Source organism: Uloborus diversus, chromosome 6 (assembly GCF_026930045.1).
Source record: "Uloborus diversus isolate 005 chromosome 6, Udiv.v.3.1, whole genome shotgun sequence".
NCBI lineage: Eukaryota > Metazoa > Arthropoda > Arachnida > Araneae > Uloboridae > Uloborus > Uloborus diversus.
This window is the reverse complement of record NC_072736.1, coordinates 27,533,334-27,557,191: the sequence shown is the minus strand read 5'-3', so window position 1 is coordinate 27,557,191 and position 23,858 is coordinate 27,533,334. Positions and strand designations below refer to the sequence as shown.

General features: G+C 35.7%; 1 protein-coding gene across 1 annotated transcript in view; it reads right to left on the bottom strand.

The window, feature by feature from the left end:
- LOC129224679 (spectrin beta chain-like) overlaps positions 1-22,025 on the bottom strand; it is a 161,082-nt gene extending 139,057 nt beyond the window's left edge. The window contains 10 exon segments of the mRNA XM_054859224.1: positions 455-637; positions 2,291-2,478; positions 3,284-3,396; positions 4,543-4,658; positions 5,884-6,056; positions 7,384-7,557; positions 9,837-9,988; positions 21,896-21,947; positions 21,949-21,992; positions 21,995-22,025. Of these exon segments, the coding sequence (XP_054715199.1) occupies positions 455-637; positions 2,291-2,478; positions 3,284-3,396; positions 4,543-4,658; positions 5,884-6,056; positions 7,384-7,557; positions 9,837-9,988; positions 21,896-21,947; positions 21,949-21,992; positions 21,995-22,025 (1,226 nt within the window).
- Positions 22,026-23,858: the final 1,833 nt, after the last annotated feature.

The following is a 23,858-nucleotide window of genomic DNA, read 5'->3' as shown; positions in this document are numbered from 1 at the left end:
CTTCAAGTCAAGTGATAGATTTTAAAGCAAACATTGGGAGAAATCAGGTTTCTTTCGACTGCTTCACGCAAAACGTTCCAACCATTCATCGTTGTTGAGTCACGTGACTTGGGGTCTTTGGGTCAGCTTTTGCTAAGCCAATGATTGGACTTGCTCCCTCCATTTTCATTCCTGCTCTAAGGTTGTTCCATGTCATATTTAATGTCCATGGACCACAGTGACAAGATTTTTACTCATTTTTAGTGCATTTACGATTCACAGGGGTTCAGCTATCCACGCCCTCCGATTCTCCGTGTCAAAACTAATGTCAACTACCGAGGATAATCGAGAATGCAGCAAACTTTTTGATCCGTTTTCAAGTGAACGACAAACTACGGCATTTAAATGACGAGAAAATACTGGTTGTGCAGGAGATAAACACAAACAAACGGTTAAATATGCAGGGAATACCAACCTGATGAGTTCCTCCCTGAGAGCAAGTTCTCTTTCGTGCTCGGCCTTCTCTAGTTGGTCCCACGCCCTGTTGATGTCTGAGATCATCTTGCCGTCTGGAGGAAAATACATACGTTGGTGACTCGTCCTCAGTCGGCTCTGGATGGTGAAGAGGAGAACCTCCAAGTTTCCTTTTTCAACGAACCTAGACATCAAGGATGCATTCTTGTAGAACAGTTGATGGAAAAATACGAAGCGTTCCGCGAATTTCTGATATTGATATTTTGAACAGAATTAATTTGAAACGAAAGAGGCTTGGCAAATGATGTAAATAATCTGTACGTGTCCAGCAAATTACACAATGTCTACCGTCGAATAGGGTGACTTTGTGACAGCAGAGGTTAGATAATACTACATAGATTGTGTTTTGTAGTAAGTTACCGCCCTAAGCCAGAGCTAAGGCAGAAATACTTAAAATACACCACCAGCTCAGTTATTCCATCCGAGGACTGCAGTTTCGTGCCTTTTAACACTCATCAGTCCGGAATAGGAATCACATGAGCTGGAGGCGAAAAACCTCGTAAGGGAGCCAAGAGAGCTAAGCAACTGGTAGCTAATGTAGAATTAGCACACCAGATGAGTGACGCAAGCAATGATGCGGTTTAACTAAAAGATTAATGGCAAAACATGGTGTTTTGTAGTAAGTTACCGCCCTAAGCCAGGGCTAAGGCAGAATTACTTTAAAAAGATTGTGGCTATAACTGTAACAGGTAGGGTGCTGTTTTTACAAACAGATGGAAGGTTGAAATGGGCTGCATTCTGTTTCATTTTGCGCGTACCTAAGTTCAACATCTTTGTATTGGTACCTGTACGTATGACGTGTCTCACCCCATGTGGGACTAAAACCACCCCACTTGACGTTATGCTTGAGATAAGACATACTCAAACCAGTTACCCAGTTGCCACATGTGGCTCACTTAGCTTTTTAAGAAGCTTGGTTACATATCCCGGTAACATAAGTCAATAAAACTTGACAAACTGTAATATAAACTTTTTTTGCGTAGATACACTCTGTTTGCTTATTTTGAATTGTTTGCAAACAACTGCAGTTAGATAACGAATCAAAATAATCATTTATCCAACGTTTTGAAGCACAAAAATTGCAAATTACTGCAAACACGTGTTTCGGTGTTACAAGGAACACTTTTTCAAGGCAAAGAAGTATGAGCTTCTGGATGAATAGTCATCCGAGAAAAGCCGGATGATTATTTTAACTGCAGTTAGATTGGATTTGAACAGGAGGTTTTATCAGATGAATTTATCTATATTACCAAATACTGATTTGCTTCTAATGCACATAGATTAATATTTATATTCGTGCTCATATAAAATAATTGTCGTGTGTGTGCGGCAGAACGGAAAGAAATAGATTATGGATCACTGCTGCTTTAGATTATAAGTGTAACTACTTCCAAGTTCCGTTTGTCTATGGATATATTTAACTAAAACAACCTTTTATTAGCACAAATGGTGCAAAATATCACGCATTTCAATACAAAAAGGATTTTTCGGAGTATAAATTTTGAACAACATTCAGGGATAATAAGTAATTATTCCATAGAGTGTATAAAATGAAAACAAATTACGTTGACCGATAACTTTTTGCTGGAAAGTTATTGCAGTATTTAAAAATCGTTGTGGGGCGGTCGTTATACGTTTTGTGTCATGCCTTAGCCTCAGCTTGGGGCCGCAACTTGAATTCAACACTTGCATTTAATAAAGAGAATGACCACGGTCACATTCGATTTATTAGAAATGAACCTGGTTCGAATCTTAAGAAGTTGATATATTTTCTTACTTTGGAGGCTTCTCCACCGTTCTGTAGGTACTGAAAGCGGACAGCTGTTGCTGTACACCGAAAAGCGAGTTGGCGAACTTGCGGTCCGACAACGCAGAGATCGTCTGTCGAATCCACTTGAGCAAATCTGACGTCAATGTCTCGTACTCCCGGATCATCTTCTCGTTCTGCATTGCTTGTCCAACAACCTGTAGAAGGAAAAAAAGCTGTTGCAACTAAATTTTCCACGCAAATAGTAGTAGTAAAATTTAGCTACTTGCACGGATTACACTCAATGAAAAGATAATCTTCTCATATCAAGATACAAAATACAAAAAAAAACTGCATCAGAGTTTTAAGTAGCCTAAATGCATTTCAACTGATGTAAAGATGCTTTTTGGAGCACATAGGTTAAGTGACTTAAGACATCAACAATCCAAAGTTTTTGTACATCCTTTGGAAAACAGTCCTTTGGAAAAGTCAAACCAATACGTTCAGAAATTTTAGCGATATTTCAGCGAGAACTCCGATCGCTCTAGAAAAATAAATTTATTATTTGTCCATTATAAAAATGGGCACATAATTTTAGAAACAAAATGAAAGCTCAAGTAAGCTATTTGTGTTATTTTACGATATTAATAAAGACTCTATTCATTAGAACTTATAACATCCGCTACCCTGAACTCTGCAAATTCCCAAAATCTGCAATGGTTTGAGACAAAACAATTAATTTTACAGTTAATATTCTTTTAGGGGAAAAAACGAATTTTACATGAAAATTCTTATTTTTTGAAGAAGTAATATCCTTATGGATTTTAAAATTAAATATTAAATTCCTTATTGTCAAACATTTAATTTTAAAGTATGGTAAAGTTAAAGTTTTTTCAATGACATCGCACTGGAGCTGGCAAACGGGCAATAGCCACAGCTTGAGACTAATCAAAGACCCTAAATGCATACATTCAAGTACATGGAAGACTGACTTCATCATTGATGTTGGTTTGAAGTACTCACGTTTCCGATTCGACGTCCCTGTACCGTCTCCTGCTTCATCTTGGAGAAGTAGTGGTAGAAGGTGACCACGTAGGTGATGATGGACTTCTCATCGGGATACTCCACGAAGATATCTACCCGTATAATAATAATAATAAAAAATAAAAAAAATATCAGATACTTTAGGAAGCAACGACAAATTAAAGCAGTGTCCGCATGAGCAAGGAGCGGAATCAAAGAGCAGTTAAGTAATAAAAGTGTGCGGAAAATAAATATGATACAGCTATGTCGAGAGGTACGAAAAAAAAAAGAAAGAGAAAATGTATACCCTTGTTTAGGAGTTACGAGGAACTTTTTTTCTGATGTGAAAATCTTTTATAGTTCCCGAATTAGGAAGTGGTCACAGCGGAGACAATCTCAGTCACTAACAGAATAAAAATCAAAAGCAAAAGAATGCAAAATCAGGCTAAAATGTGTAAGCGAAAAATGTGTACCTTTATTGAAAATGCATTTGAATCCCAAAGATCAAATTTTTGCACTTTTGCTACTTCAAAGCATATGAAAAAGTTTTTCGAAGTTCTCACCGTCCGAGGAGAATTTCTAGGGTCAATCCCCACCCTCGTTTTTGAATAATATTTACAAAGCACGTTTTTAGCTAAAGGTAAATAGGTTAAAAATATTGTACAAGATGTTTTAATTGCGTAAAAATAACAATGTTTAAAAACTAAATAAAATACAGTCGGATCTCGATAACTCAACTCGAATATTCCTTTATCTCGAAGCTTTTATAGGGTCCTAAACTTTTGAGACTGTTGTGGACACTTCCCATGAGTCGAACTACCAATAACTCGACGTTTTAGGCGGCTCCTTGTTACTTCGAGTTATAGATAGTTGACTGTAACTTTGTAGGCAATACATGTATATATACAGTAGAATAATTATAATATTAGAAAAATACACACTAGATTAGAAATTATTATGTTATTTCATAATCAGTAGAACATTTGAATTGACCCCGAAAATTATTATGTTATCAACCAGGCAGAAAAAAGGCAGATCGTAGTATTTTCAAGAAATTAATGATTGGGAAACATACATCATTTTTGTTCTAACAGAAGCTGGACTGTGTTAAATTACGCTGCGAAGAGCAAACAAAAAGAGATTTTCAATGATTACGTTTGTCACAGCAATAAGCTGTCCTTACTGTCTTTTTGAACAACAAAAATGCAGTTATTGAACACTGAAAAGTAAAAAAAAATATTTGTGGAGCTGTTTCTTACCTTCGGCGTCGAGAAGTTTCATGAGTCCGAGGCGTTGCTCGGCCACGGTAAAAGCGTGATTGAGGTTGTAGATGGCGTTGGATCGGGACAGCTTGTCATACTGGATCAGGTCCGGCCTGGAACACATAGAGAACGAGCTGATGTGTGCATCACATGACTTCCTTTTACTCAAGTTTTAATGTCATTTTCCCATTATTGGCAACTTAAATGTGATTCAATAGTGTACGCTCTAAATATCACCACCAGTGGCCAAATTGAAACCAGATTTTAAATAAAAATAGCCAAATTTGTCGCCAACTTGGCGACAAAACTTGGCGACCAAAAGACTGGCAATATATCGCCAAATGTCCGCTAAATTATAACACCACTTGAGTATACATCGAAATTAACAATGATTCCCCCCCCCCCCAAAAAAGGGGCAAGACCCCTTTAGAAACACCCGAATGCAACCAAAAGGGGAGGTGCACAACAAGATCCCACTAGGAGTCTACGTACCGAATTTAAACTTTCTAGGACATACCGTTCTTGAGTTATGCGACATACATCCGCACATACGCACATACATACGTACGTACATACGGACGTCACGAGAAAAGTCGTTGTACTTAACTCGGGGAATGTCAAAATGGATATTTCGGGTGTTTATACGTTTTTAGGCACTTATCCACGTATGGTCGGGTTGAAGAAAAAACTCAACATTAATTCGGGGGTGAGTAAAATGGAAATTAAGGCCGAATTTTGAGTGAAAATTTTTTCGTGAATACAATACTTCCTTTTTTAGAAAAAGAAGTTAAAAAAAAAAGATCAAGTTCAAAAATTAAAAATGTATCTTATATGATTACATTTGGAAAAGCTTTTCAGATGTTTTAACGCTATTAAGGGGTGCCCCGAACTTTTTGAAAGGACGAAAGCTCTCAATTTGCCGAGTGGAACTCCAAGTTTTTCCGAAGGATGACTATTTTGAAGAATCATCAGACAAATTTTGCCGAATAAGGAATTTTTTGTAAAAGGGACTTCCCATCGGGGCGCCTCCTACACTATTTCAAAAGTCATCATGGTTCGGGCGGCTATTAGAAAAATTGCAGGATGGAATTTTTTTCTCTCAATACTTCGCAGGCTCCAAGATGCGAATGGCTATTGTGAATAGCCATAAATGAGATTCTAAATGCCATTTCTCGCAAACCTGAATATCGCCCTTATTTTGATAGAGTAGCATTAAAGTTTGATTTTTTTGTACGAATTATTTGCTTTTTAGTTTGAATTTTGACTTAAGGTCGATTTTCACTGGTACAATACAAAGAATAAAGGTTGTAGAGGGGGTGGGGCAGGAAAATTGCATACCTGTGCTTGTGTATGAGGGCGTTGAAGGCCAGCCCATCCCTCCAGCTGGTTGTGAAGTTGCGGACATTGACGTTGGGATATCCGGCCGTTTTCATCTGGCACCAGAGCAGGAGGGCGTCCTTGGCGGACTTGGTTTCCTGGTTGTCCACCTCTTCGATAGTGATGTCTTGGATCTGATGAGTTAAAAAAAAAGAATCATGTAGGATTTTTGAGCATCATATTGAATTGTGGTCAGGCAGAGACGGAACATTAGTGTTATGACTTATAAAATGACTTAACCTGTAGTAGAAGTCAATGAACTTTTTACTGTATAATTAGAAAATAACAATCGAGGCAGTGAAAAACAAAGGGATGTAAGAGGACATTTTCTAGTTTTGAGTAAAACGGTTTTAAAGATAACTTCCTAGGTAGGCTTTCATTGATTTTTTTTCTAAATCCTGCTGTACAGCAGCACCTACCAGGGGTACTAGTACAATCTCTTGCCCCGAGACAAAGGAGAAGTTCACCTACTGTTTGCACTGGAATCCTAAAATTTTTTAATTTCGCCACTTACATTCCTTTGCTTCATACAGCCTCAATTATTTTGTTTAATTCCAAAAAAAGAAAAAGGACGCCAATGACTGAAAATTCGCTTTTACTTTAGAGTACACTTTCAGCTCAGAAAGAATATACTTGTTAACTTAAATTTTTGATTCAAACATTTATGTAGGTAAATATCTTATCATGCAGGTTCTATCTCTCGCAGAGGTGACGTGAATTGGCCACAAAAATCATGCAATTTGACCTAGCTGTACTTTTTCTTGTGCTGTTTTCTGAAGTCACTGGTCTATACAAATGAACCGCAATTGACCGGTGCCCTAAAAGTCAACATAGTGGAGGTCATCGCTCAAATGCAGCCGGTTCTATGCAGCAGAGTCATTAGAAATTGGACCACTCGGATCCGTGCCAGCGTGAGAAGTCACGGTAGATAGTTCAACGATGTTCTATCCCGTTCAAAATGGAATACATGGGCCTTTTAAACAAAAAAAGAATTTCGTTAATACCTCACACAACTTGTTTTATTCCATTTCAACATCTAACCGCTCTTATGAAAGACCCTTTACAAACACAGTCTTCTTTACTAATAATAAAGCTGAAAGTCTGTTTGTCTAGATCTCTGAATGTCTCTTACGCGCTAGACCATTTGGCCAATTTTCATGAAATTAGGCAAAATTGGTTCGTAGCATAGGAAGGAGCACCTTGAAGCGATTTTTCGAAAATTCGATTTTGTTCTTTTCCTATTCTAATTTTAAGCCCATTTTATCGAGCGAATTACCAAAACATAGACGAGCAAATTAAGACAGCACATTGGTAAGAAATTCATCATCCATTATTTTTAAATATAAAGGCGAACCAAATGACCTTTTAATTTTCTACTACGGACAAAGCCGTGCAGGTACCGCTAGTCAATAATAAGCAGAGATGAATCTTTCGCAGATAAACGAAGATGATATTATTTACCTGGAAGCGGAGAATGATGGTCCAGATGAGTCCGAGGGTGAGACGTGGGTTCCCATCCACCACGTCATGTGAACCCAGGTTCTCGAGGTGCACCCTCTGCTCCCGCAGGAACTGCAGCGCCTTGTCCACGTTCTCCAGGCAGTGGATGCGCATCTTGCCCCTCGTCGGCCGAGGCTTCCCCCAAAAAGAAACAATGTTAGAACATTCCTTAGGACACACTTCGGAACATGTGCAATTTGTTTAGAGAACAGAATAATCAGCAATGCTAGAAACACTTTCAATCTGAACCTGAACAGTTAAGAACTAACACTTTCACGAACTACAGTTGCCTCGCCCAGTAAATGAATATTTTTCCACGCAAAATTTTACTATCAGAAATTTATAATTGTGTTAAAAACTGTTTCATTTGGACTGTATAGTACTCGTATTAAAAATATTTAACTTATATGTGCTTTTTTTTTAATCTGGGAGGTTTTTATGGTTTTTTTTACAGGTTCTTTTTGGGAATTTAAATGACAAAAAATGCAACAATCCAGTCATTGAACATGTTTAACGAGTGAACAAACCAATTTTTAATTCGTTTTATTTGTGGAAATTATTATAGAAGCAAGTAACTATTGCCAATTCATTTAATTTTATCATAAAATTTACGTTAATTGTCTGGAAAAAAATAGGAACTGCTTATTAAAAAATATTTTTCTTTAAAGTTTACTTCATGTTCCGAAAACATTATTGCTCACTAACCAGGAAAGTCTTTTTGTTCACCTTTTGGAAATACTGCAGTTTATCTTCTTTCAGTTCTCCTATTCATCAGTTCGAGATCTCTCTTTGAAAGTGCATTCTGAAACGCTAGAACATTATCACAAAAAGTGCTGCACCAGCCAACATCATCAATTTCTGTATGAGATTCGAACTCAGACCAATTGCCGGAGAACCTTGTGATACAGTCGAGTCCCGACTTACGCGAGGGATGCGTTCCAAGAATATTCGCGTAAGTCGAAATTTCGCGTTGTAGAAAAGGGTATGCATAAAAACTTTTATTAAACGTACCCAATTATTTTAGACACTTGTAAACACCGCATCAACTGTTAAAAACCATTTCTTAACTATACATTACTGTTTCTCACATAAAGAACTGAATACTTATATTTCTTTTAAAAACTGTCTCATTCAATATAAAATACTGCTACGATGCACAAAATTAATGATCAATGGGAAAAAAGACATAAAAAAACCAGTATACGGTATGTACACTACATAGTAAGAAAAACAAATGCAATATAGTACTACTGTAGAGTAGATCCAGTAATGATATTCGCAACTTAAAAAAAGTGAAGATGATAATGATTTATGCTACATGGTCAAACCATTATTCTAATATATTTTTAAATACAGTTGCTTCACTATTCTTTTTTTTATATAAAGTTTCCATCTGTGACATTGGCAACATTCTTCATCCTGGTTTCTTTAATTCACAATACAAGAGCAGCTTCCATTTTCATAAATTTTTGCATTTTACTAAGATATTACTCGGTGAATTTTTACGGATTTCCTTTTCTTGTCTTTTAATTGTATGTATGAAAGATTCACTAATACCCAATTGTCGTGCTACCTTCGACGCATTTTTTAGTTGAAAAAAAATAAAGCACAGTGTCAATTGTTAATTTATTTTTCACCAAAAGAGGAATAACGTTTTTTTTAATGATTTTTACTTAGGAAGGCTGATGGCGTATTAAGAAAGTTAAGGTGTTCCCTCATAAGAACAAAAAATCGCCCTTCAGAGATAATGCATAAGAGGCATTCAAATGAAACCCGGTCACTAAGGTAAAGCAACGGTGACGATTTTATTAAGGCAAAAATAGTCGCCAAAACTGTTCGCACACTTATTCTATTGCGACAACAGTCGGTCAGTTCCATATTTGGAGAAGCTAGTAGGCTGCTGTCAGATCTAGACCTGGACCCAGTCACACATTTCGTTGACCGTTGTGAATCCTTGTCCACGAATGGCTCGTTTTAAGTAGCTTCTCTTAGAGATCCAACGTGTGTACTTTTGGACAAGCCTGGCAGTTTCGACTTAATGACTTGTCTAAGTCTCTGCAAAGTGCCTTGATAACGCTGGGCAATGATGATGGTGACCCGTTCCAGGAGCTCTTCAAGCAGTGGGCCCTTGTGGACAGAAAAAGAAAAGGACATCTTCCGAAGTGGACGATAACTTGTGTAACCACATTCTCTTCGGCATGAAACCACACTGCCACTGTGAAACATCAAACGTTGTGCATGCGTCAATCTCTCTAGCAATAGATGGTGCCTCCATACACGCAGTTACGTGGCGTCCCTTTACGTTTAATGAGAAGTTAGACGCACTAACCGAATATCATTTGAATGGACTTTATATATGATACTGAAAAAACGATAAATCCTAATTAGAACACAAAACAGCAAAGATGCCTCACCAATCTCTCTCCGGACAGTATTTCCAGCAGCTTCATCAGCATCTTGCCGTCTCTCATGTCCCCGTAGAGATCAGTGATCCGCAGATGGGCCCTCACCAAGTGCGAATTCACCCATTTCTGGAACGTCTTCTTCTGCACGTTTTCACGCTCATCTAACAGACAGAAAAGAAACATATTAGTCAGGAACTGACTAACTAAAATGGAGGCCCTAGGCCCACAATAATTTGGAGCTCAAATGAAGACTCTATAGCGGAATGCAGTGGCTGATTTACAGGTTGAGGCTCGTCGGAATGCAGTTTTGGGGACCTCTTTGTCTATCTGAGAACTATGTAAATCAGAGGTTCTCAAACTGGGTGTCGGGACACCCCGGAGTGCCGTAGGAAGAGGCAAGAGGTACCGCGAAGTGTCCATGATGAGGTGGTTTGATTGAGTGGATGGTGATTAGGTGGGTGTGCCAAATAAGGCCATTTAGAACAATAAAGTCATCTCCCAATTTTTTGATGTATAGTAATAAAAATTTGCTATATCATGTCATTATTGCCATCATCAAGCCTTACTGATGATTACAAGCAGTTTTTGATCACCAGGCCGCAATATAGCAAAAAGGTTTACAGTAGTGAGATGTCAAAACTATCTTACCTTATTTTACGGTACGTTTTGTTTCTACATGGTTAACTATAGTTTACTAGCATAAAAAAAGTTAATTATTGCTCTTAAAGACTAGTTTTTGAAACTGACTAATTCAAAGAGAAGAATGTCTTTGTATACCGTCATTTTTTCTTAAGATTTGATAACCTATTATAGCCCAATAAGGCCATCTGATGAATATGCAAAAGCTGGTGCCCATTCAATCATAAATGAGCGTGATATTTGGTTATGAACATTAGGATGTCCTCATTTAGCGCATTTGCCATTGGACTAGGGTAGAGCAGCTATGTATACAGGAAGACGCATCAACTTAAGTTAAGCCAATTTGGATTGGATTTTTCATCGTTTCGGAGCTAAGGTTACTAGAGCAAAAATTCGGGTTTTACCAAATTAGCCAAAATTAATACTTTATTTAATCAAGGCTTTACTTGATACGCGTATTATCAGGCTTAGTCATTTCAACAAAAGTTGTAGTATGAAATCAATTAATCAAACAAAAAACCCGGTCAGACTTCAATTCGCGAGAAAATTCTATTTCGTCAAAGAGTGCTGTGAGTCGTAAAAGTTTGAGAATACCTGATGTAAATCATTTATGAATTCCCTTCGGGGCCCCTCAAATTTTGACATGATAAATTTAATACTGGTAGAATCAATAAAAGTCTCCTTTAAAGACTTTTTTTTTCCCTATTAACAAGTCAACAAGTCATCACTTTTTTATTGAGAAATCACGATTGCTTATTGCTTTCATTTGACTGTTTTGATGTTCCTATGATTTTATTTTTTCACCGCAACCCTCTGCACCATTACCGTCGACCGGCTCCTCACGATGCTGCTCCTATAGCGAAAGCCGTCTCCAGGTTACATCCATATCCTACACACATGCGCATACATACACAACTACACACAAACACATACACACACATAAATGCATACACACACAAACACATACACACATACACAAACACATACACACATCTACACATACACACAAACACATACACACACCTACACAAACACACAAACACATACACACATACATAAAAATACCCACACAGTCATGCCTGCACACATACACAAACACATATGCCAACACACATACACATAACCCTCCCCGCCACACACAAACACGTTCATACAGACAACTACCCACACACTTATGCCTGCACACAGACACAAACACATACACACACATACATAAAACTACCCACACATTCATGCCTGCACACATACACAAACACACATGCCTACACACACATACACCTACCCCTCCCGCACACACACACATTCATACAGACAACTACATACACACAAACACATACACACACCTACACAAACACACAAACACATACACACATACATAAAACTACCCACACAGTCATGCCTGCACACATACACAAACACATATGCCAACACACATACACATAACCCTCCCCGCCACACACAAACACGTTCATACAGACAACTACCCACACACTTATGCCTGCACACAGACACAAACACATACACACACATACATAAAACTACCCACATATTCATGCCTGCACACATACACAAACACACATGCCTACACACACATACGCCTACCCCTCCCGCACACACACACATTCATACAGACAACTACATACACACTTAGACCTGCACACAGACACAAACACACATGCCTACACACACATACACATACACCCTACACACAAACACACATACCCCCCACACACAAATACACACGCCTACATACACACACTCGTGATTGCGAAAAACATAATTTGAATTCAAGATGTCAAAATTCAAATTAAATTTTAATTATTTTATTTTATTTTTAAAATACGTGTATTTTTCAAATAGTTGCAATGCTTTGCATAATTCTTTAAGTAATTTGGGACCCCTTAAGAAGATGAGGCCCCAAGCCCAGGCCTAGCAGGCCTGTGCGGTAATCAGGCCCTGATAAAAGTCAGACCTTGCTAAAGGTTACAAATATGTTTGGGGCTGCTCTTGGAATCGAGATGTATGTTTAGCCATTTGAGCCAAGGGTGGAACGATAAAGGTATGAAAATGCGTCTAAATCGTGAAGCGTGAAAGCGATCCAAATAGTATGCTTGAAAATCTATACAGTCCCCCGTTTACGTTTTTAAGGACGCTGATTACTAATTAAATTGCGAATATCATTGCATCATTACACCGGTTCAGATTTATCTACGAAACAGAACGTAAGATATGTGTCGTTAAGGAATTTCTCTGCAGTATTTCACTTTCTTGATGGCATTTCTATTGTAGAATATTGATGCGGTTGATCATTTCCACCTTGAGATCTGACACTGTTTGGATTTCATTAACATAGAGCCTATAGTGTGGCTCTGTTGAGTTGAATTATGACCTTGACAATGTTTACATCTTATTGAAGTAATAGAAAAAGCATGTTGAGACTGAGTTGAGTAGGATTACTTTCGTAGAAGTTTTGGAAAAGTTTTTTAACGTCCGAAAAAATAAATGAATAAACAAACATTGTCAAATAAAAATTGTCATTGCTCAACTTGTCACAGCCACACTATAACTTTCAAATTCTTCCAGTCACAAGGGGTGATTTTCTCAGCAAGAAGATAAGCTAGACTGAGCTTTTAGACTGTCAGCATGAAAGCTTTTCCACGCATTTGGCGAGTGGAAGGATCTACTTTTCAGCCAAGAGGTTTTTCGACAATGATAGTTCTAGCAAATGAAATTCAGTACAGTGAAACCTGTGTAAGTTAACTACTTGCGGTGCAGTACTTTAGTGGTCAACTTAAACAGGTGGTCAAATTATAGACGTTGAATTATATGATATAGATCTAACTCTGTTCTTGAAAATAGCGGTCAACTTAGACAGGTGGTTAACTTTACAAGTTTTACTGTACTGGTAAGTTAGTTTCACCAACAGGTGCTATGAAGGTGCCACAAGCAAAACTCCTCATTTCTTGACCACAATCTGTTACGTTATCCTAGCAGCTGGTTTTTACCTTGCAAGTAATGAAAGGCGCACTCAAACAATGGATGCTGCTGAATGATCACCTAACTACTCAAAGATTTGGTAAACATTCTTGAGAAGATTCGAAAGAGAACAACGCTTATCACACAAAGCATGCTGTATGAATCACACCAAAAAAAAACGAAACGCTCCTGGTTATTTTCGTGGAAAGTTTTGGAATTTCACAGGTTTTCACCCATTTCCCAGTAAAATCAAGTATATTCGCAAAAAAAGTTTCCTGAATTGCTACAAGTTACACGAATGCAGACTTTTCATTGCTTTGAAAAACATTTTTAGCTACCAGTTTAAAGATTGAATAAACGGGGTTTTTAAGAGATTGACTAAGCTCCCAATGGGAGCAAATAAGTCACTGGATAGCTGCAGCTTTGCATGGCAGGAACTGCAGGCAAGGAATATGCTTTTCGTCCTTACTTGCAATTCTCGAATAGCTTTGCCATGGTTGCTATAATGCTTCTGGATCTTTTTTCGTAAATCAGGAAGCTTCTAATCAATTGCATTAAACCTACTTAGTTTTGAAAAGGTTGCTGACTTTTAGCGGAAAACGTTCCTGGTTTTTGCAAGAAATTGGACACATCAGCTGCCTATCATTTACCAGGAAAGTTTCTGAATCGTTTCAGTTCACGCGTACCTTTTTTTCGCATCATTTTTGTTGACTTTTGGACCATAAAGCAAATATTTTTTTCACTTAGAGCAGGAACTACGTGTGCAAAGATTCATCCAAAAGACATATAAAATCGCACAGTTGTAACATTTTATCTCGAGATTATTCTTTTGGCATTGTTAATTCTTAAAAAAGTATTACGTTAAATGCAAACGTTACTGCTTTGGAAATTATTGCGTTAAATGCGTGTATTACCACTGTTACATTCGTGTATCGTTAGTTTGCTGAAATTCGAGCAACTCTTAGAAATGTATAGCGTCAACTATTCATTCTTTGGAAAGAATTACGTTAAGCATTTGTTGCTTTAAACGAGCCTTCATGAACGATCTAGATGAGAAAAGCTTTCATAATTAATCAAGGAAGCATGTGAAAGAATTTAGGTTTCTTGAATCCAAAATTTTCATTAAAATGTTCGATAAAGTTAGGGAAAGAGGGAGTACTTTTAAATCAGTTGTAGACAAATTCTCTGAAAATCAAGAAGCCAGGCGAAAAGCATTACGAACCATTTCCAATTTTTCCAAAAATTGACATTATATCGTAATTTCTGAAGCATTTCTTAGGGGGTCGTGACATCAACTCTACATAAAAAAATTTATCATCGAATAAATGAAAAATTAAAATACTACATTGGGGGGAAAAAGCATCACTTTAGTGTATTATCAATACTTGAGCGCAATGGTGAATCCAGGAGAAGTCTTATGGGACTATAGCAACCCCCTCCCCTCCCACTCATGCCAGAGTACCTGATCTTCCAACGTCTTTTAAGGTTTTCGTAAACTTTGGCGTAGAAAATTTAATTTTTACAAAATTTTCGCGAAAAACTCCCGAATTCACTTCGGGACGATTTCACTTCTTCAAAGCCCCTCTAACATCATCCAAAATCGTCTAAAATTTCATTTTTGGAATTATATCAACTTCGAATAATTTCTCTGAGAGAATCTCTAAATCCCAACTCTTATCTTGAATACCAGTTTTTAGGACTTAATTTTGGAAATATTCCCGGGGAAGAGCCCCGAACCCCATCCCGTCACCTAACTTCATCCAAAATAGCCAAAAAAATCGGTTTTTAGGATTTTAGTTTCGAAAAAAATTCCGCGGGAGTGCATGGAATCCCCTGGCACCCCCCCCCCCCCCTCCTTCACATAATTAAAGATCCTATAAAATTTTGTTTTTAGGGCTTAAATTTCAAAAACGTTCCGAGTGAGGGTCTCCAAGCTTTTCCCCTTGTCATCAAATACAACCTACTATCCTGTTCTCTGGATTTAAATTTCGAAAAATTTCCTTGGGAGTACCCACAATCCTCTCTTACCCCGCATCATTAAAATTCGTCTAAAATTCAGTTTTTGGAACTTCAATTTCGAAAAAATTCCGAGAGAGAGGCTCCGAATCTAAACCTTTTTCCTAACGTTTAAAAAGATAGCCTATACTTGCGTTTTTAAACCTTCAAATTCAAAAAAATTTCCGGGGAAAAGTTGCCCGAACTTCTTTTCTTCCCTTAATTTCAACAAAGATAGTCTACAATTGAGCTTATTTGACACATCGCTTTCATTTTCGAAAAATTATAGAGCACCCCTGATTCTTCTTCCCCTTCCATTGTTAAAAATCGTCTAAAACTTCATTTTTGGACTTCAATTTCAAAAAATTTCAACGTCAGAGTCTCCGAGTTTGAACCGATCATAAAGGTCCTTGAACTTCTCCTCCTAAACATCACCAGAGATCGTGTTAACTGCAATTTTAGAACTACAATTTCGAACATTTTCCGGAAGAGGACCTTCGTAAATTTCGTTCGACTATAGATCCATATTGTTAATTCATTTACTCCGCGTATAGAACGCAATTCTCTTAATTTGATTGCTCATATGCTTGTAAGCACATCCTCTTACCCTCCAAGCTAAAATCTGGACTCTCTCCCTTTTTCTCGCTGTACATACGTTTGAAAAAAAAAATGAGTGTCTTCCCCAAACACCCTTCTCCCAGCTTTTTTTTTTTTTATCTCGCGACGGCTTAAAAAAAAAAAAAAAAAACCCCGCTTCCTCATAAATTTTTTTTTTATCTTTCGCTCACCCAGTTTTAGACGATATTTGCAAAAATCTGTGGTAGTTTACTTGCATTTTCAATTGTAACAGATAATATACTGCATTTTATTTCAAAAATGTTTTAAAATATATTTCTCTGTCGAGAGTTAAAATGCTGCCCTCTTCGCGAAAAGGAAGGATCATCCGGGGCGAAAAGCCGTCCCTCACCCGTCCCAGATATGCCAATGATGTGTGTTAAGCTGACCCAGGAAAAGTCTCTCTTTTTCTTTTGCTTGGAGCACTAAAGATTGTTTATTTTTCTCTTCTCTCTCTCTCTCTCTAGCTCTGTCCTAAATATTTTTCTATGAAAAAATCATTAAAGTATCTTACTTAAAATTTTATATACACGAGTACGAGTATATATATATATATATATATATATATATATATATATATATATATATATATATATATATATATATATATATATATATATATATATATATATATATTGAAGTAATGTTGGAAAATTGCCGCCCCATTTACTACTGCGCCCCTGGCGAGAGCCACTCCTGCCAACCTCTTGGTACGCCACTGCAGACACACACACACACACACACACCTATATATATATATATATATACAGTCGACTCCCGCTACAACGCGATCCGACTTACGCGAAATGGCTATAACGCGAATTTTTCACGAGTAACGAATTTTAGAGCTAATGCGAATTTTTTGCCCACAACATGAATTTTTTTCGAAGGAAGTATTAACTTCGTTATTGGCTATTAAATATTGATTTCGTGAATGTTATTACGTCCTTTTGAGCATCACTGACAGCCAAAGTTCCCACGCCAAACTAGTCTAGTGCATCAAATAACCATAATGGCAACTTAGTATCACCTTCATCTAAAGTTTGAAAATGTGAAGAAAAAGAAAGTTTCTGATAAAAAAATTTAAAAAGGCTAAGATTCTCGATATGCTTGAACAATTACAAAACGTCGAAGGTAGCGCGACAATAAGTATGAGTGAATCTTCCATATGTACAGTTAAAAGTCAAAACAAAAAGATGTCCGTAAAAGTTTAGAACTTAGTTTCAATATCGAAGCTTGCAGAGCAGTATAGCAAAGTAAAAATTATGAAAATGGAAGCTATGCGCGCTCTTGCATTGTGGATTAATAGAAAGATCAGGTAGAGGAGATGTAGCCACAAATTGAAACGTTTTAAATAAAAAACTAAAAAAACACGCTTTCGTAGCAAATGAACTAAAAAGTGAAAAATAATCTTTGGATGATAGTAGTTGACCAATCACTTAATTTTAATGTAATACAAAAAAGCGTGGGGTGCTGTCTATTTACATTTTTGCTTGGACAACAAATAAAGAAATTCAAGATAACTTATAAGAAGCCCCCACGCTTTTTTTGTATTACATTAAAATTAAGTGATTGGTCAAGTACTATCATCCAAAGATTATTTTTCACTTTTTAGTTCATTTGCTACGAAAGCGTGTTTTTTTTAGTTTTTTAAACTATTATTTTATTTTTCTGTTTTTTAGTCTCATGTTGGAGAATTATCAGGCGACAAAATTATTTATAAAACGAGTGCGAGGTAATTTTTTAAAGTTAAGACAAGGGCATCCCGATGGGAAGCTACTGTGAGTCATCGATGTATGTTTGCGGAAATCATATTTATATTACTTTGAAAATTTTAGATGCATTTGAATAAAAGTTTTGTTCAACAATGGTCTGATCAGCAATGAATTTCCAATTGAAGGCTCACCTAAATTTTAGCATGAGTTTAGTTAAAAACAATTATATTTCATGTTCTAATTACCTTGGAACATTGGAACAAATTTTGTCTGATGCAGAAAAATTAAAGGTTTTTCTAGATATTTTTAAATAATTTTTGCGAACATTTTTTAATGTATTTTTTAAAATTTTTCCTTTTTTACATTGTTGGATTTATGCCAAAATATTGATTAAAATTGGAGGAAACTAACAATTAAAAGAGTTAATTAATTAATTTGATTATAAAATATTGCATTGTCATCGGGTCTGAGGTCGCGTGTCAAATTTCAAAAGAATCCGATCGCAGGAAGTGGGCGAAATTTTAGCTGCAAGATTCCGTTACAAGATACATACATACATACATACATACATACAGGTGAAGCTAATAAAAGCGTGTTAATAAAAGGTGAAGCGTATTTAAAAATGTATTATATAAGAATAACGATATGATCTTAGAGCATAAATCATCACTAGTATCCTCATTTTTTAACTCGTAAATATTGCTACTGTATCTAATGTACAGTACTATTTTGTGCATCATTTTAATTTTACTGCGTGCAGTGCGTACCGTGTTGTTTTATTTTATATTTTTTATTCCCATTGGTCATTCATTTTGTGCATCTTAAATATTTCATGTTGAATAACAGTTTTTTATTTTTTAAATACAGTGAAAGTTCAGTTCTTTATGGAAGAAATTAATAATTAAGGAATGTTTTAGAGCAGTTTGAGGGGTATTTATAAGTGCTTAAAAGTATTTGGTATGCTTTTAAAAAATTTGTATGCATATATTTTTCCACAACGCGAAATTTCAACTTACGCGAGGAGTCTTGGAACGCATCCCTCGCGTAAATCAGGACTCGACTGTATATATATTATATATATATATATATGTATGTATATATATATATATATATATATATATATATATATATATATATATATATATATATATATATATATATATATATATATATATATATATATATATATATATATATATATATATATATATATATATATATATATGGGACACATAGGAGGTCACGGGTTGATTAGAAGGTGAAAAAGGGGTCGCGACGTGAGAAAGATGGGGAACCACTGATTTAGGAGTAGCTATGACGTCACAGACAGACACACACATAAACAGACACGTCACACATATAACCAAACCCCCTTCCTTATTGCGTGGGGGTTAAAACGTAAACTTATGCTACTTCAGTAGCAGAGCAACAAAATTTTGAAGCTAAAATAAATTACTTACTCGGAAATAAGTCGTCTCATAAAATGAACTTCGTTTAAACGATCTTACCGTTTGTTCGTCCGTTGTGAACGCGGTTCCTTAAAAGACGGTGCTTTTCTGTAAGTATGTGTGTGTGTGTGTGTCTGCGTATTTAGTACAAAATAAGAAGTAAAGGTTCATTAACGGAAAGGTTAAGGACGAAGAAGTAAACTAGTATGTTCACTACAGTCAAAATTCAACGTATACGCTGAATCAGCTGTCCACAGAGTAACGACACGCATAGAACTTACACATTTCAAAATTATTGATAAGAAAATGCTTTAAGAAAATTAATGAAAACAAGAAACGCTTTAAATTATTTACGTGGGTGATAACTCCCGTAAATTAATTTTTCAAGGTCTGATTTATTTACTTATTTTATTTTCTGAACTAATGTTTTTTATGTATCATAGTTCTATGTAGGTTTATGAAATATATATTAGAAAATGCATTTCATGGTCTATGTCACAAGCAGTTGCATTTAGCATAAGTCAGGGCAGTGAATTTACAATCGAAAATTTTTATGATTGCAACCGTTTCGACCGGCGATTCCAGCTGTAGTCATAGCTGCCAGAACTGATTTAAGAACAAAATAAGGATTCGAAAGCTACCTCTGTACTGCTTGATGAGGTCCTCCAAGTCGTCACCCATGGGGCCTGCTGGCGTTCTCTTTCGAGAAAGAGGAAGAAAGCGCCAAACAGGAAAAGACAGCAGCCCGCCACTTCCGCCGATTTCGAATTCGAAGAGACCGAAACTGATAATCGGTTACCTCTTCCACGCCTTAACTACTTCCACAGATCAGACATGAAATAATCTGGGGCATAGTTTCCGCACTTCTGATTTGTGGAAGACAAGGATTTATTTCTGATTGAAATGCCAAACCAAAGTCTATGTTTACATCAAATGCGATAGATAGGGCCGCCGAGAGCCAAGGCAGATCCTTCTCATTTTGTTTACCGGGCCCCCTTTCCCTTAAAACCCATAAAATTTACACTACAGTCAACGATTAATAAATCAAAATGAAATGATATGAAATCATGAATCAATGATATCAAAACGAAAACTTAATACTTTAAGCTTGCGTATATCACGAATTAATAACATCCTTTATCCCTGTTGAACCAATTCGTATTGTAGAAGTCCTGCATACTTCAAGAAATTTTTTTTAACATGATCAAAGTTCTTATGAAGACAGAATATTTACTAACAAATATGGACAGATAAGTCGTTAACAATTGCTAAAATATCCATATGAATTGGGAAAATATATCAAGCACCGTAATCTCAACGGTAAGCACATACTAACATACAAATACGCAAAAGCACCAGGTCAAAGTCATAGAGCTAACACGCCCTCAACCGAGTCAAAAACTAGACTAGCCAGCCATTGAATCGGATTCTCTTACATAGTGTTGAATGAAATCCTAGCAATTTTCACTAAGAAATATTCTAGTACTAGAAAATCGCCCGTCACGATATGACGGGTGAAAATAGCTGCTACACTCAAACGAAGCAATTGCCTGTTTGGTGATATTTTGATAGTTGAAATTTTAATCCTAACTCCAGTGGATGAACCCTAAACTCCAGTAGACAGCATTCGTTGTTGTCCACTTTTTCGTTTCCTCATTCTCCTAAAATGACAGTCTTACCAGTAAAAGAGTTAAGTGACCGGATCCAGTTCAGCCTTGTCACGATAAAGCCTTTTCCTGCATGTCAAAGATTACCAAACAATATTATCAAAGTATCATGCCGTGGCGCGAGTTTTATTGTTGGTGACGTCAGGAGCGTTACTCGATCAGTGAGTTCGATGTTATATATATATATAAGGATTTTCCATTCAAGTATATTCCATTACACTCTGGAGAGAAGGTTCTGAGCGTTTCCCTGCATTTTAAACATTACCAAAACATATTATCAAATTATCATGGCGTGGTGCGATTTTCATTGTTAATGAAAGGAAATTTGAGATTGATTGAGAGTTAAAAACTTAAAGATGACAGAATTTTTTTTAAAAAATGAGATTTTGTCACAAGTTTGTACTAATGTCAAACTTGCCAATGCCAATGGTCCAAACTGTTCACCGTTCAAAAGAACGGTCGTTCTTTTTTTAGATGAACGAACGGATCCGTTCATTTTAAGGATTCGTTCTTTTTGACACGTTCGTTCACGAACAACACATTCCTAATATATGAGGATTTTCAATGTACAAAGGATTTATGATGTTAGTGTTACTGGTTGGATTTTGTATTCTAAATGAGTAGCGTATTAATAAAGTTTAGACAATTTTCTTCTGAACAGTAGAATTTAAAAAATGATGTACCGCTATTGATTATATCATTTGTATGCTATCACGCACCAGTTATATCATTTTTGTACCAGTATTGTGGAAAGTTTTAAGCATTAAACTCCTATTTTCTATCAACTATTATTGCGTTTTTCAATCTTTGAATTTTTTTCAATCTACTGTCCCCTGTGACCAGGGATATGTGCTAACAATGTATCGATCCTTTTCTTTTTTTTTAACGAATTTTTTTTTTTTAATATATATATATATAATGATGAATGATTCAATGATTGGGGCATGAATGAACTTGGTATGGTTCAGTCAGTGATTAGAAATCAGTGAATATGAAAGGGAAACTGTGCTCACCTGCTAGGACTCGTATGCGTGATCGTTCGAAAAGTCGGGACGAACTGTTGCCCACCGTCGCACTCGTAATCATCCATGTCTTGCTGGGTTGCGGGATCCAGCGGAACCCCACCCCGATGTTGGTCGTCATCCTCTCTCGTCAGCCTGGGAAAAAGAATTTACTCAAATTCTTTCCAAACTTCAAACGAAAAGGATCTTAATATTTTCAATAAAAGTTTGAAACATTTTTAGCAATATTTTTTGAAAGTATTCACATTAGATCAAAGAGTTCTATAATAGGGTAGAGGAACGACTCGTATACTGCTTCCATTGGCCGCCATGACCAAGCACGGAGACCGGTTTGAGAGAGATTAGAGTGGTAAGAACGGTAGTTTCGTTATGAAACGTAATGAAAATTCAAGCGGCGATAAATGTTTTCTACTTCGTCAAATTGCTGATATTTTTCCTCAAATGCAATTTCAAATGGAAATAACGATGGAATCTGCTGGGAATTTTTGTCAAATAATTTGAGGTTAAACTGTATAAAAAGTTTTAATGAATGATGTATAAAAACATAACGCACTGACAGAATAAAGTGATTTTCAACAGATAAATCGAAAAAATTTTAATCAGTACTCGAGAACAACAAAAAACTATGCATATTTTATTAAACAGATTATAAAATAGTGTTTAAATTGTTGGATCTTGCTTCATAACAGGGTTGATAAAAATCAGGATCTTTAAAAATATATTTTTATAAACTTGGATTTTTTTATTTAAATCGGATTTTTTTGATTTAATAGAATTTTTGAAATTTAAATTTATTTAAATATAGTACTTGATATTAACAAGTTAAAACGCCCAAGTTAGATGTTAAATTAGATAATTCTTTTCCTATGTATGGTTAAAAATTCATAAAATCAAAGTTTGAGTTATTCAGAAATCAGTAAAAAATAATTACACATCAGAGCTTGATAAAATCTTGCTACAATATAAAGTTCCATATCCATATGGGTGTATTTCCCAGACATTTTTTAACAATCAAAGTAAATAATACCTTTCTTTTTTCTAAGAAAAAAAAGGAAATAATATGGAATTACATTAACTGAGAAAGAATAAAAATAGCATAGAACATTGAATTATTTTCCTTTTTTGAAAAAATAAAACCTAAAATAAAATGCACGAAGAACAAAAAAAGGAAATCATAGGCTTCTTGTATTTTAAATATTTCAATAAAACTCATCAAGGACTGAAAAGAAGACTGTTTTTTAGAATTCTTATCTTATAAAACGCATGCATATTTTTTTTTCACTGTTTTGACTTACTGTTAGTTGAGGAGGATTGTATGTTTATTTTTTAGTGAATAAGTAAATAGCTAAACTAGGGAGGCTCAAAAATACATGTAAAAAAAAAAGTTTCTTCTAGGTCAACAGGACACCCTCAATATTTTTAGATTTGTGGATAGTAATAAACCGGAAGAATTTTTACTTCTTATTTCAACTGAAAGAGGGTGCTCAATTCCCTCCTCCAAACATCGTATGGGGAGGGGCGTTAAAAATTACATTGAACTGAAAAAACAATGCTACATATTATAATATACAAAAGAAATATGCATATACATTGCAAAAAAAAAAAAATATTATTTACAAAAACACAGCTGGGGAAGTTAAATGTTTCCAAATTTGTGACATTTTCCATGCTAGGACTAATGTTAAATTGAGCACCCTTTTAAAAATTTGAGTAAGAAAACTAAAACTTTTACATCATAATACTATTAGTAAGTTGAAAAAAAAAAAAAGGATGTGTCCTGGACTCTAGCTAAAAAAAAAGTTTTTTTTTTTTTTTTTTTGAACCACTCTAAGTTTAACTCTTAATAGGTACACATCCAATTTAATTATTTTTAATTTGATTTGAAAGGTAATCTCGTTTCATATATATATATATATATATATATATATATATATATATATATATATATATATAT